Consider the following 12,716-nt stretch of genomic DNA (forward strand, 5'->3'; position numbering starts at 1 on the left):
AGTCAGCTTCAATAATTTTTAATGTTCTTTATATGTACTGTTCTCCCTCTAAGGCTCTCATAGTGGGGGTTTTTTTCAAATATTAATGAGATATGGAGCAAGACATTGAGGAGTAAGACATTAATTTTTACTGCAAACAGAGCTGTTTGGTCACTGATGAGAGTTAAAGCCTGATAGTGGCACCGTGTCAAGGCTGTGAGAAAGAACATGAATTTTACATCGGCCCTTCTATCACACTGATGAGCAGCTCCCCAGAAACTCCAACAGAATTGTGATAAAGTGTAGAGCTGCTGACAAGTCCCACTATGAGCAGGATGTTGAACAAGATCTTCACACAGCCAATATTTCTGTGGATCTATAATCCTGCTCATCCAAGATCCTAGTATTCTGCATGGATTCCCAGTAAATTCAGTAAAGAAAAAAACCACTTCTGTTGGGATGGGTGAAGTGGCCTATGGGATGCAAATTAATGCTGTATTTGCTATGGGTAGCAGAAGCCTGAGTGAAAACTGAGTTGTTTTAGTAAAAAAATGCTACATGTAGTTCAGCTTTATGATAATGGTGGTGCCAAGCTCTCCTTAACACAGATTTCTCAGCTGGGCATTTTCTCTTCTTGCAATTACAAAACACTTCTTACTGCCCTTATACGCATTCCTATGGATACCTCTGGCTGTTTTGGGCACCTCCACCTCTCAGAGGTGAAGTCTTCTTCAGTCACTCACAGTTCCTCCAGACCTTAATGTCATACCAAGCCAACTACTAAGATTTTTGTTGTCAGCTCCAAGTGGGTTTCCTAATCTCCAGCCTTCATTACTGCTAATAGTACTGTTTTTACAAAATAAAATGTACACACAGCAAAACTAACTGAAAATATACCTGCATCTAAAGCCTACTGGAGAGTTTTTATGGGTTTCTACTATTTTACCCTTTGTTGCTTCCAGTGTCAGTGCTCTGGTTTGTATAGTGGACAACGGTCAGGAAACAACTCTCCCTCACATACTGCTGTGCCTCAGGCACTTTGTTTTTTTAAAAAACACAAGTTTTATGTTTCTCTTTAGATTTTTATTTGATATCCACAACTCCTGCAGAATCACCTAAAGAGTTTGCGCAAGATGCTCAACATGACCTCATAATTCTTGTAGGTAAGCTCTTTACCTGCTTTCTTCCAATTTAATATTTTCAAAACAAATCCGTTTGATACAGAGACATATTGAGATAATTTTGTTATAACCTGAATGTGAGTAGCAGAATTTCCGGTGTGTTAACCACTTTTGCTCTCTTCTCTGTAAGGGGGAGTTACAGACCTCAGCACTGGCTTGTCATACACACTTACCTCAGGTATTGCTGTGACTGGTCCCGGTGGTCCTGGTGGTCCAGGTGGTCCCACAACACTGTTCCCATCCTTTCCTGGTTCCCCCTATTTCAAAAGCATTACATGTGGAAAACCCATACACTAAACACTACATTTCACATAGGTTTTTTGAAAATAATAAAATCCACACAATCTCACCCGAGGTCCTGGGTCACCCTTCTCTCCTTTTGGACCCTGCAGGTGATTAAAAAAAATGGGCCTAAGTGATTTAAAAGGGGAGATTATGGAATGTGCTCTCCCTTGCTTCACAAAAATCACAGCACTGAATTGCATGTACAGGATGATCAATCCCCAGATCTCTCAAAGCACACATGCGGCCAACAAGTTTCCACTCAGATCTTCTGAGGGTTTGATATTTAAAAGTATTTCCCAGAATTTTTGACAGAGTTCACAGATGACTAGAAACAAATGGGCACAAAACACTTCATTAGCTGGGCATTAATCCAGCAAACCTTTCTTTCACTGCACTGAAGTCAGACATCCTTGGCTGTGCTGTCCTTTTCCGGCATCAACCACATCAGTAGTGTCCAGGATTTCCCAGGGGACCAGAGAGGAGAAGACAGGGGAGCTAAACTGTCATCTTTCAAGCAGCTTATTTCTAAGCTGGATCAGCCACTCTGTAGATCTCCCTGTGCTGGAAATGCAGACGCTTTGTCTGGCAAAGGCAAGAGGAAAGCACCAGGGGCCAAGCCATGGGATTTCCAAGCAAAGCACGCTGTAATCGTCACGGGTCTTAAACATAAGAATACATTAAAATCACCTATGAGCCTGCTGGCTTTCCTCTAATTAAAGGCAGAGCCGATTTCTGAATAATTAAAAGCAGAGGAGCATTGAGGAATCAGAACTAGCCTCTGGAGATGCCTGAATCTCTTCTGACTGATGAGGGAGGCATGGGCAAGGTACACTCTGCTCCTGTGTTTTTTGTCTGAAACAACTGCTCCAGGTTAAGCAGGACAAACACAGCTCCAGCTCTTCACACTCTGCTAGCAAGCGCCGATCCTACTGATCTTTAAGATGTAGGTTTGGGAGTCAATGTGTGTTAGTTGATCACAGATTTTAACCCTACTCACCACTTCTCCGGGATGCCCAGCAATGCCAGGAGAGCCTGGTTTTCCATCTGTGCCCAGCATTCCCTGCCACAAAAACCAGACTGTTATTCTCTCTGAGAACTGAATGTTAAACTGCATTCAATTTCATACAAGCAGGAGGCTGCCATTGGGGAGGGATATGATATGGTTCTGAATGGGCTGGTGGGCAGGTTTGGGGGAGACTCATTATCTCATTAGTCATCTGCTCTCTCGACTCCTCCTGTTCTTTCCACCTCTCCAGAGCAGGCTTATGGCTTTTTTTTTTTTTTTTCCCTGCCACTTCCATCGTTTTTCACTGCTTCCACCCCTGTTTAGCAAAAGGGTGAATTTCATTGCTTCCCGTCAAAATACATTTGATGAGATATTTCCACCCTTCAGTTAAGTGACTCTCAAGCTGGAGGAAGAGAAGGGATGTAGACTTTGGCATTGGATGTAGACAGGAGTCAGTATGTGGGGCAAAATACAACCCCTGCTGTATTTTAATACAGGCCTGTATATGACTACTGGAATCTGACAGCTACTCTGTTCTATGGGAGAAACAGAATCAGGAATGATAATGCAGTTTGCCCTGAGAAAAATGGGTAAAAGGAGGTTCTAAATTCTTAGAGGACCAGATAAACAGCAAGCTACACTTTTTGTATCTGTTTTTCTCTGCTTCATATGAAAGAGCAAAGGAAATGACACAGAGCAGCCTAATGATTCATCCAAGGGACCAATTACTCCTGTTAGCTTGTTTTTGTGGTGGGGTGTTTTGTTTTGTATGTGGTTTGGTTTTTTTAGTGTTTTTGGGGAGGTTTTTTTTGGCTTTGAGAGTTTATTATTTGTTTGGGGCTTTTTTTGTTTCATTTTGGTTTTTGGAAAATACTGTTTTGTTTTTAACTTTTTTCTCTGCTTGAAGAAAATATTTTTGGGTTTTAGCAGTAGATAGTACCACTGTTAGAGATTTAATGTGCCTGCTTCATTAAGAAAGGATATTCCCATTGCTATTTCTACTTTTTGTCAGTAATCAGGGTAGTGTGTGAGTCAGGAATAAAATATGATTTCTGAAGTATTCTTCATTTCATGAGCAACTTTATAGACAGGATAAAGGGTGTCTGAACGCTAATGGAATTTAGACATGAAAGTTCATGGGATTTTGGTACCTGCATGAGGAGCTAAAAATGGTACTTAAGTCTTGAGTACTTACTTGGGACGTAAGTCTCTCAAGTGCTTATGGAAAATTAGAAGTGCAAAGGTAGATGGGCAGAGGTAACAACCTTGGACCAAGAGCTTTTCTGCAACAGAATGTTGTCACTTCAGGCATGTGGTGGCTGCAGGACAGCTTTCTACCATTACAAATGCTGAATAATTTCTCCCATTAGTTTTCCTAACAAGATTTAAATGGGAAGATCCAGGATAGGTAAGATGTTTTATTGCAACTAATGTATCCAGAGACATCCTTATTTCTAACTCCATTTGTATTTTGAGAATGTAGCTCATTGCTCAGGCATAAGAGGACAAAGATATTTTTAGTTTGAGGTTTAAAGTGATAAATTGCTTATTTTTTAAATATCCCTGTAGTCACACCACTGAAAATAGACACATATTCAAACAATTCTATCACATAAAAACCCAATAATAATTACTAGAAAAACGACCTCAGAAGAAAGGACATGTAGGCATAACAAAAAAGAAAATATTCTATAATCTCAAACTGATTAAGAAGAGTTAAACTACTGTCCTGTGTGTCAATACATCAGCTTTAATTATCATGCTGACAAATATCTATGTGAAATAACACTCAAAATATGTACAGCAGATGGAATTTATGGCAAGAAGACTCCTGCTACATTGTTGGTATTTTTTAAAAATAAACAAGCAGATGCTGCTAAAAGACTGTGATAATACTCTTTTAAATACTCAGCAAGCATAACTGCATTTATCTTGTTTCCTAGAGCAAATTTTTATTTCAGGTCTGTCCCAAATGCAGGAGAAGGCTTTATTTTATTTTATTTTATTTTATTTTATTTTATTTTATTTTATTTTATTTTATTTTATTTTATTTTATTTTATTATTTTTTATTTTTTATTTTATTTTCTATGAGTCACATCAGCGCTCTCTGCTGGCTTATGCCTGCATAAGACACTCAGGTCAGAAAGGGACCAGCAAGGAGCAGCACAGCCCCAAATAGGAGTTTTGGGGTGGGCTCCAAGAGGAGTTTAAAGCAGAACAGGAAGGGATAACAATCGACATGAGTCTACCGCTATAGCACAGGCCTGTGTCATGGGTGATAGCCCACTCCGGTGTGGGATGATAGCTACACACTGCCATATGAAGGAACAGGGGGCATGTGGAACTTATTTTTCTGTCTAAGCTTTGCTGATTTTCATCTTCCTTCTGGTGAAAATGTAAAGGGCCTCACAAGACACCTTTGAAGACACGCACATCTTATATGCAATTTTAGATGCAATTTTAACCACATTTTAAGCAGAAGTATTAAGCACCAGGTTATACTGGCTCCTGATACTCACAATTCACCAGAGAAAGGGGTTTGTGAAGCCATCCTGGGCTTTAATATGCTGACAGAGCAAGAAATGTTCATTATCCCCTAAGTGCATTAAGATATGAAAGGAAAGAGGAAAAAAACAACTGAGGTGTTAGATCAGGTTAAATAAACTTCCCACCTTTGAACCTGGTGGACCTATGTTGCCTCTTTCTCCCTGAAACAGAGACACAGGAGAGCTCAAGTGTTAAAGTGAGCAGTAATTGCAAGGATTTTAAACATGTATCCTACTTTCCTTAAAAATAAAATAACCAAATGGAATAAAACGATTAGTAGAAATATGGCGTATTTTTTGTAAAGTGATGCTCAGCATACATTTGTGATTTGGCTCTGGGATCTTAACCCCCCAGTTGCCACCCACATCTGAAGAGTTTGTGGTCATGACTCATTATTTTTGCTGAGCATCTACCAATCTACATGCCTGAATCCTTATTTTGATATCTGAAATCAGCTTATGGTAACATTCCCCAGATGTACCACTGCAGCCATGACCTCATGCCTCCACAAAGGACTCACCATCTTCCTCCAAAACAGCTAACTCAATCCCCCCACACATCTGCTCTCTCCACCTACCCAGGCACTGCCTCAAACCACCAGAGAAATAATGAACCCTGCACAGTTCCACCTTTGGGACTGATTCTGCAGGATTTTAGCTGTAAGTACACAGAGTTCCTCAATTTTTTAACAGACAGAGGACATCCAATTTAGTTTATTTCTTTGGAGATAGAGAAAATAAACTGGAATAAATCAGCCATTGCCTCAAATGTTATGTTTATGCTTCCTGCTTTTTGGGAGTTCTTATATTCAAGAGTGTGTGAAGACTGTAGACTGTTTTTTAATGAAAACAGATTTTCATAACAATGTAATTGAAAGCAGAATTTGGATCCATGCTTACTTGATAGGAAAGAGAGAAAATTGATCATAGCTGGCCTTCTCTGACAGCTGTACTCATCTGGGCTGTTTGGAGGATGAAAGATGCACAAAAGAGAACTACACTTCAACTCCTCGTGATGCATTTGCTCTTGGATTTGGGAAGTGGGTGGTTGTTGTATTTTGCCACTGTTGCTTATTGAAGTTGTTTATAATCATGAAAAGTAGGTGTAAAGTTCATCCCCATGAGAATGATAGTATATTATAACCACTTTATATTAATTTTGCCATAGTGTACCTAGTTTTGTAAGATGTCAGGCAATAGCATATTCCTTTCTGTTTCTCCTGTATCTTGGGGATGAATGACTCATGATTAAACTAAGGTGATGGTGAGGTCCTTGGTCTGGGTTTATGACTATCTCTACCACTTCATCCCATTTCCTAAATCCTAGGATTCACGCTACCTCAATTTCTGAAATCTTTGTGAAGCAGCATTTCTTAGAAATAAAATTTCTAGCTGAGAGCACAGAATAAGTTCTCTAAAAGAAATGCATTCTCAGCGGGGAGACTCAGCACCTACTCATGTGCACAGAGCAGCATCATGTGGGAGCACATCTATTCTTGCCAGTCCATTGCAGTATCACTCAACAACACATAGTGTGCAAATTGCAAATTGCCATTTTTTCACTCATAAGTTATGTGCTCTAGCATTAACAGGAATAGTACCCAATGGAGGGACTTTTTTCAGCTCTAGGAGTTGAGCTTTATAGACTCCAGATGAGGGGGTCTGGCCAGATCTTTGGTGGCTGTTGTGTTATGAATTAGGTTCATACAGTTATTTCCAGAAATGTGCAGTCAGTGATTAGTGCTGGGTGTAAGTTCAGGGGAAAATTTCATGGGGAGAGGATGGGCACTGCTGCTTCTCGTCTTCCATTTCCTATTCTTTCAATGCTACTGTTATTTCCCATGGCAACGAAGACGTTAAATTTCTTTAACCTCACATTTAAGGTGGTGTCATGCTGTACTATTAACTTGAGATTTACATAGGAATAGGAAAAGCCTCTTCCTGTCTAAGGGTCAATTCTGCAAATCTGCCCTTTTCTTCTGTGATTTTTCATCTCTCCATTTTTTTCCTCACAGGTTACACAACCAGTAGCAGCATCAAAGTGAAAAAATTCACTCACTTCTAAGCTCAAATAATACTAAGGCAAAAGTAGTCATTGCTCGTTCCTCCTTCCCCCCAGCCCCTTCCAGAATGTTTTCCTATCAACTTCTGGGATCAGAAGGCCTCCTCATGCAGATCTCTCTTTCAACAGCATACATATAACCTCTCAGAGACCAGAGTGACGTGTAAATGAGCAACAAAGAGAAAGTACCTAGTGTCCAAAAAGAATTTAACAAAGATGCCATGGAATGTAATACCCCAGTTAATATTTACTCACTGCCCTTATTGGGTGTGAAATATTCTACTAATACACATTCTGCATAGATATCCAGCGAAAAAGGGAACAAAATTTGTCCCAACTTAATCAGTACATGAATCTTAAATGAAAGCTGTTATGTTCAGGAAAATTCTGGGAAAAAACAAACAAACAAACAAATGCCAAAGCAGATGTTGAGGGTTAAGTTTTCCTATAGAATTTTCCCCCCCCATAAGTTGCCAAGCGACTAAATACTGATGCTTAAAGGGTACTTGACCCACACAAAAGAAGTAGATCACTTAGTTTTTGGGGGAGGGAAAGGCTCGGAGGCTCCAGGAGCTGAGGGTGTTTTCTTCTGCTCTTGGTTTTGGAGAGGACGGTCAAGCGACTGCTGGCTGCGTGAACAGTCCACTGTTAACAGAGGGTCTGGCCCTGGGAATTCTACCACCATCCATCATCTGCTGGAGTGCCCAGGAAATTGGAGCTCCTCGTCTGCCCTGCTGGAGCTGGGCCAGCCCTTCCCAGCTGTCGAGGCTTCTTCAGCACTGCTCACTTTGCTGGGACACCCCCCTTTTTGCCTGCTAGTACACTCCTCTACCTGCTGGGGAGCCTCGCTGTTCCAGTCATCAGCCCCGGAGTTTTCCACAGTTTCGGCTTGGTGCTCTCAGAGTCCCAAGAGATCAGACTGCCCGGCGCTTGTGAGACAAAGCCCCTCAGGGTTCTTGGTTCTGTTTATATTATTATTATTGCTGTTGTTGTTTTTTTGTCCTGTTATTTTTACTAGTAAAGGACTGTTATTCCTTTCCCCATAGCTCGGACTGAAAAGCCGATAATCTTTGAAATTATAATAACTTGGAGGGAAAGGATTGGAATTCCCCATTCCTAGAGAGGCCCACCTCTCCCCTAGCAGATACCTGTCTTTTCAAACCAAGAAACAGAGTAGGTTATCTTTCAAGAGTTTTTACCTTTGGTTCTAATAGTCCATGCTGTCCAGGTCTTCCTGCAGAACCCTATAAAAATACACTGAATTTATTGGTAAATCCACATGGCCCTTCAAAAAAAATTTTTTTTTCAGAAAAATAATTTAATTGGCAACCACAACTGTTAGAAAAACAATGCTGGAGGCCTGTGGTATTAACAGAGAGCAATAAAATCTACTTTTAATTACAAATAGAACTTTAGTTCTGTCACTGCATACTCTACACATTTTTAGAAAATAGTAGAAATAACTTTATCCAAGTGCATTTGTTGTGATGGATTTCTTTCAACTGCCTATAATTTTTTAATTTGCATTCTTTGCTAAAATTAAGATATGCTACCAGTGTAGAGGCAACACAGTCTTGCTAGGTTTAAAAGCAGTTTCCCAAAAAGTTTGTTACAAAAAACCATTTGTGTGATATATGTCCTAAAGTTAATTTGTGTTAAAAGATATAAGATGTAATTCACCCCCTGTAAATATAAGTTTTACTTCTAATCAGATATACTACGGGTTAACTGAGATGAAAGCTGCATGGAGAGGGGTACAAGGAATTTCTTTTGCCAGAAATTACACAGGAGGGACACGAGAAACAATGCTAAGAATTACACGAAAAGAGACACGAAGATACCTCTGCCGGGAATTGTTAAAAGGAGAACAAAGACAACGGAAAAGGGAGATGGAGAACCCGGAGAACCAAATGATTACATCAGATCGATATCTCATCCGTCTCCTCCTGACATTAACATCTCTACACAGCACCTGGACACAACAGTCAAAGACATTGTCTTCCTGGGCGAATCCATTCAAAACATCAGAACCCGAACATTAATATCTAATGAGGCTGCCTCGGAAGAGGGAACCTTGGAGTCCTGATTTTCTCTCAGCGATCCAGTGTATAAAAGAGACAGCTCCAAACCAGAAATGTGAACTTGGGGGGTGACATACTGACTGAGTGTGTTACTGCATTCACCCAGCGCCGATCCCGGGCTCGACGCTGTCCTTTTAATTGTGGCTATCAGAGACTGTTATTTTGTCTCTCAATAAAATTCTAAAATTTTGATTTATAGAATTTGGTCTATCGTATTTATTACAATTTGGAAATTCAAATTCCTCTCATCTCTATAGGGGGACATGGGTTGTAAAGAACAATTATGTCTCTGATGGTAAATTGGATAGCAGTTCATTATTGGTCATTGCAAAAAGTTGGATGGAAGAGAAAGGACTTAACAAAGTGATTGAATTGTCTTTATCTAGAATATGAAGGCACTAACATACGGCAATGCTAAATAATGAGAAGACCAATGAAACTTTACACTGATTTGTGGAAGAAAAAAATAGAAATCCTGGAAACGGAAGCTGAGCCATCAGAAAAAATTAATTTTCTATTTCTACTTCAAACCACAGCCACTACTTTCTGATAAAAGATTAATAGAAATCTCAACAGATATAATGATAGTGCCAATAAATGTAATTTACTTCCTAGCAGCAGTTTTGGGTTGCAGCCCCCTTAGAAGCAGATTTTCTGGTTTCACCTAAACACCACTGGGCACTCTGGAGTTGTGATAAGGTGTAAATGGCTCATGATGCAGTACCAGTATTTCTTATCTTTTTCTCATCTGCCTTCTGTACTGACTCAAACTTTGCAGAGTAATTAAGCAGCAACAGGAAAATTTTGTTCAGCTGCAACAAGGCATTTTTTGAATATTTATAGCTGAGTGACTTGGAAACAATGCCTGTTATAAAACCAAATGTGAGAGTAAGGCTGTGACTAAGGCAGGTCAGAATGTGCAATTTTGCCCTGGTTGAGGACACCTCCTTGTTTCAGCTAACAGATTCAATACTTATTTTTGTAACTCTATTTTTGTGATATTTTAATATCTAGGAAAAGAGGAGGCAAAGTCCTTTGAGCTATCAGCAACAACTTTAGTGACTCATAATCATTAGTACTTTCAACCAACACAGTGAAGAGCTGCTCAAAGTCACTCCTGCCTCCAGTGTCCAGATGATTCACGGAATCACAGGCACAGGATTGTACAGGCCTGTGGAGACCATCTAATCCAATCACTCCCTTGAAGCAGAGTTGTCACCAGCTTCGGATCAAGTCAGTCGTACTTCTGTCCACCAAAGTCTCAACTCCAGGATCAGACCAGACCTTCTGCAACATCCCCGGGAGAAACGCCCCACTTCTGCAGCAGCCTTCTAGTGAACAGGCTTCTCCTAAGGCTTAGCCTGAACATCACAAGCTGCTAATCGTGACCATTGTCCCTTGCTGCCCCATCTGGTACTGCAAGGAACAGTTTGGCTTCATCATATTTGCTGTTGCCCTTCAGAGACTCATAAGTAGCTACAGGATCATGCCTTTGTCTTCTTCTGTTGCCAGACTAAACCACTGGAGCTCCTTCTATTGTTAAGGATGACAATAAATCCAAAGGAGCTGGTTGGTACTGATACATTATATTCCCATATTCCCTACTTGATGGTTTATGTGGCCCACACTAGCAAAAAATCTCCTGAGGCACAGTGATGGAGAAAAAAACAACCCTTTGTCTGTGACATTGCTTCCACACTACAGGGAAAAATTTTTAGTTTAAGAGGAGCATGTTGTATTACACACATTTGATTGTAAAACTATAGCATTTCAGTTTCATCTTCATATGTGTAATTCACCTTCATACACAAGAAAGGAATCTATTTGCGTAAAAGAAGAAATAGAGAGTTAGATTGTTGTAATGCATTAATTTGGTTTATATTGTGTTTCATTGGATTTGTAATGTTTTGGGCAAAACAATCAAAAAGTGTGCAAATTAATGGGCCAAATGGACAATTAGCTACACTGCGTCCATTTGTTTTAGATTATTCAGAGCCCTTGTGGGGGAGAGACCTGATGGCCCAGTGGGAGGGGTCATGATTGGCATTCCAGGTGCCCTCCCTTGTTTTTCAGGCTGCAGCCACTGAAAAGCGCCCTACCCAGAAACTCAATTGGAAAACTGATTCACCAGTCTGGGTAGAGCAGCGGCCGCTCAGTAAAGAAAAATTGAAGGTGCTTCAGGTGCTAGTGGATGAACAGCTAGCTAAAGGCCACATTGTAGAAACCACATCTCCGTGGAATTCCCCAGTCTTTGTTATCAAAAAGGCAAACAAAGGCAAGTGGTGGCTCCTCCACGATCTCCATCAAATTAATAATGTCATTGAGGACATGGGTTCTCTCCAGCCAGGGATGCCATATCCAGCAATGCTCCCCCAAAATTGGAATTTGGCAATTATTGATATCAAAGATTGTTTTTTCCAGATCTCTCTGCACCCTGACGATGTCCCATGTTTCACCTTCTCAGTTCATACCCTCAACCGAGAAGCCCCGAGGAAAAGATACCACTGGAAATTTCTTCCCCAAGGGATGAAAAACTTGCCATCTATTTGTCAGTGGTACCTCTCTTCCCTGCTGTCCCCAGTGCACGCAGCTGTAGGAGAAGCCATCATCCTGCACTACATGGATGATGTGCTCGTGTGTACCCCCAATGATGACTTACTATCCCACGCACTTGACCTGACAATCGATTCTTTGGTTGCTGCAGGGTTCGAGCTTCAGGAGGAAAAGATTCAAAGGATGCCGTCTTGGAAGTACCTGGGTCTGGAGATTGGTAAGCGGACCATTGTGCAGCAAAAATTGGTTGTCAAAAATAACATCAAGACCTTAGCAGATGTCCAGCAGTTGTGTCGGTCCTTAAACTGGGTAAGACCTTGGCTAGGTCTGACCACTGAGGACCCAAACCCCCTCTTTAATCTTTTAAAAGGGGGAGAGGAGCTAAATTCTCCTAGGACACTCACCCTAGAGGCAGGCACAGGCCATTACCCAACCAGGAATAAGGTGGGAGTGGAACAGAGTTGGGTTACATTCCAGTGCTGTGGATGGGCGCAGCTGAGCAGGGACAAACCACGTGATACAGTTTCCAAGGGGAACAGGGGAAACATTACAAATCCAATGAAACACAATATAAACCAAATTAATGCATTACAACACTAGATAACATGAAAACCCTTATTTCACCCTTTAGTATCTCAAAAATATATCAGAGCAGGAAAAAAAAAAATTAGCTGATGAAAAATTGGAGAAATTCCATTCAGAGGTTTTGGTGGAAACAGTTATTTTAACGACATTCTATGGCAAGTGAATCCACTTCAGTATAGTGACTCTCAATCTAGAGCTGACTAGGGCTATATGTTTCCAAAAAGCAGAATGGAGGAAACTTCTGTTTGGGAAAAAATCCCAAAACAAACCAAACAACCCAACAACAAATTATATTTCCTTCCCCCAAAACACCCACTCACTTTTGGCCCCCTTGATCTGGGAATTCTTGACTCACTTAACAGGTCAATGCTACCAGATCCTTCCATATCCTAATGGAAGAGACAAAATGCTACAGAATTTAAGAATTTTTCTTTTGG

The 12,716-nt window shown here is 40.6% G+C and overlaps 1 protein-coding gene across 4 annotated transcripts in view; it reads right to left on the reverse strand.

Annotated features, from left to right (window-relative positions):
- Window positions 1-12,716, reverse strand: part of COL15A1 (collagen type XV alpha 1 chain) — a 133,150-nt gene that overhangs the window by 37,164 nt on the left and 83,270 nt on the right. The window contains exons 16-21 of one of the 4 annotated variants that reach the window (XM_040081901.1): window positions 12,600-12,668; window positions 8,260-8,304; window positions 5,125-5,160; window positions 2,443-2,505; window positions 1,511-1,546; window positions 1,334-1,417 (exon numbers count right to left, since the gene is read on the reverse strand). The exons of the other annotated variants lie outside the window; for them this stretch is intronic. Coding sequence (XP_039937835.1) covers window positions 1,334-1,417; window positions 1,511-1,546; window positions 2,443-2,505; window positions 5,125-5,160; window positions 8,260-8,304; window positions 12,600-12,668 — 333 coding nt within the window. The remainder of the gene's footprint in view (window positions 1-1,333; window positions 1,418-1,510; window positions 1,547-2,442; window positions 2,506-5,124; window positions 5,161-8,259; window positions 8,305-12,599; window positions 12,669-12,716) is intronic. 4 annotated transcript variants of the gene reach the window in all.

This window comes from Hirundo rustica, chromosome 1 (assembly GCF_015227805.2).
Source record: "Hirundo rustica isolate bHirRus1 chromosome 1, bHirRus1.pri.v3, whole genome shotgun sequence".
Lineage (NCBI taxonomy): Eukaryota > Metazoa > Chordata > Aves > Passeriformes > Hirundinidae > Hirundo > Hirundo rustica.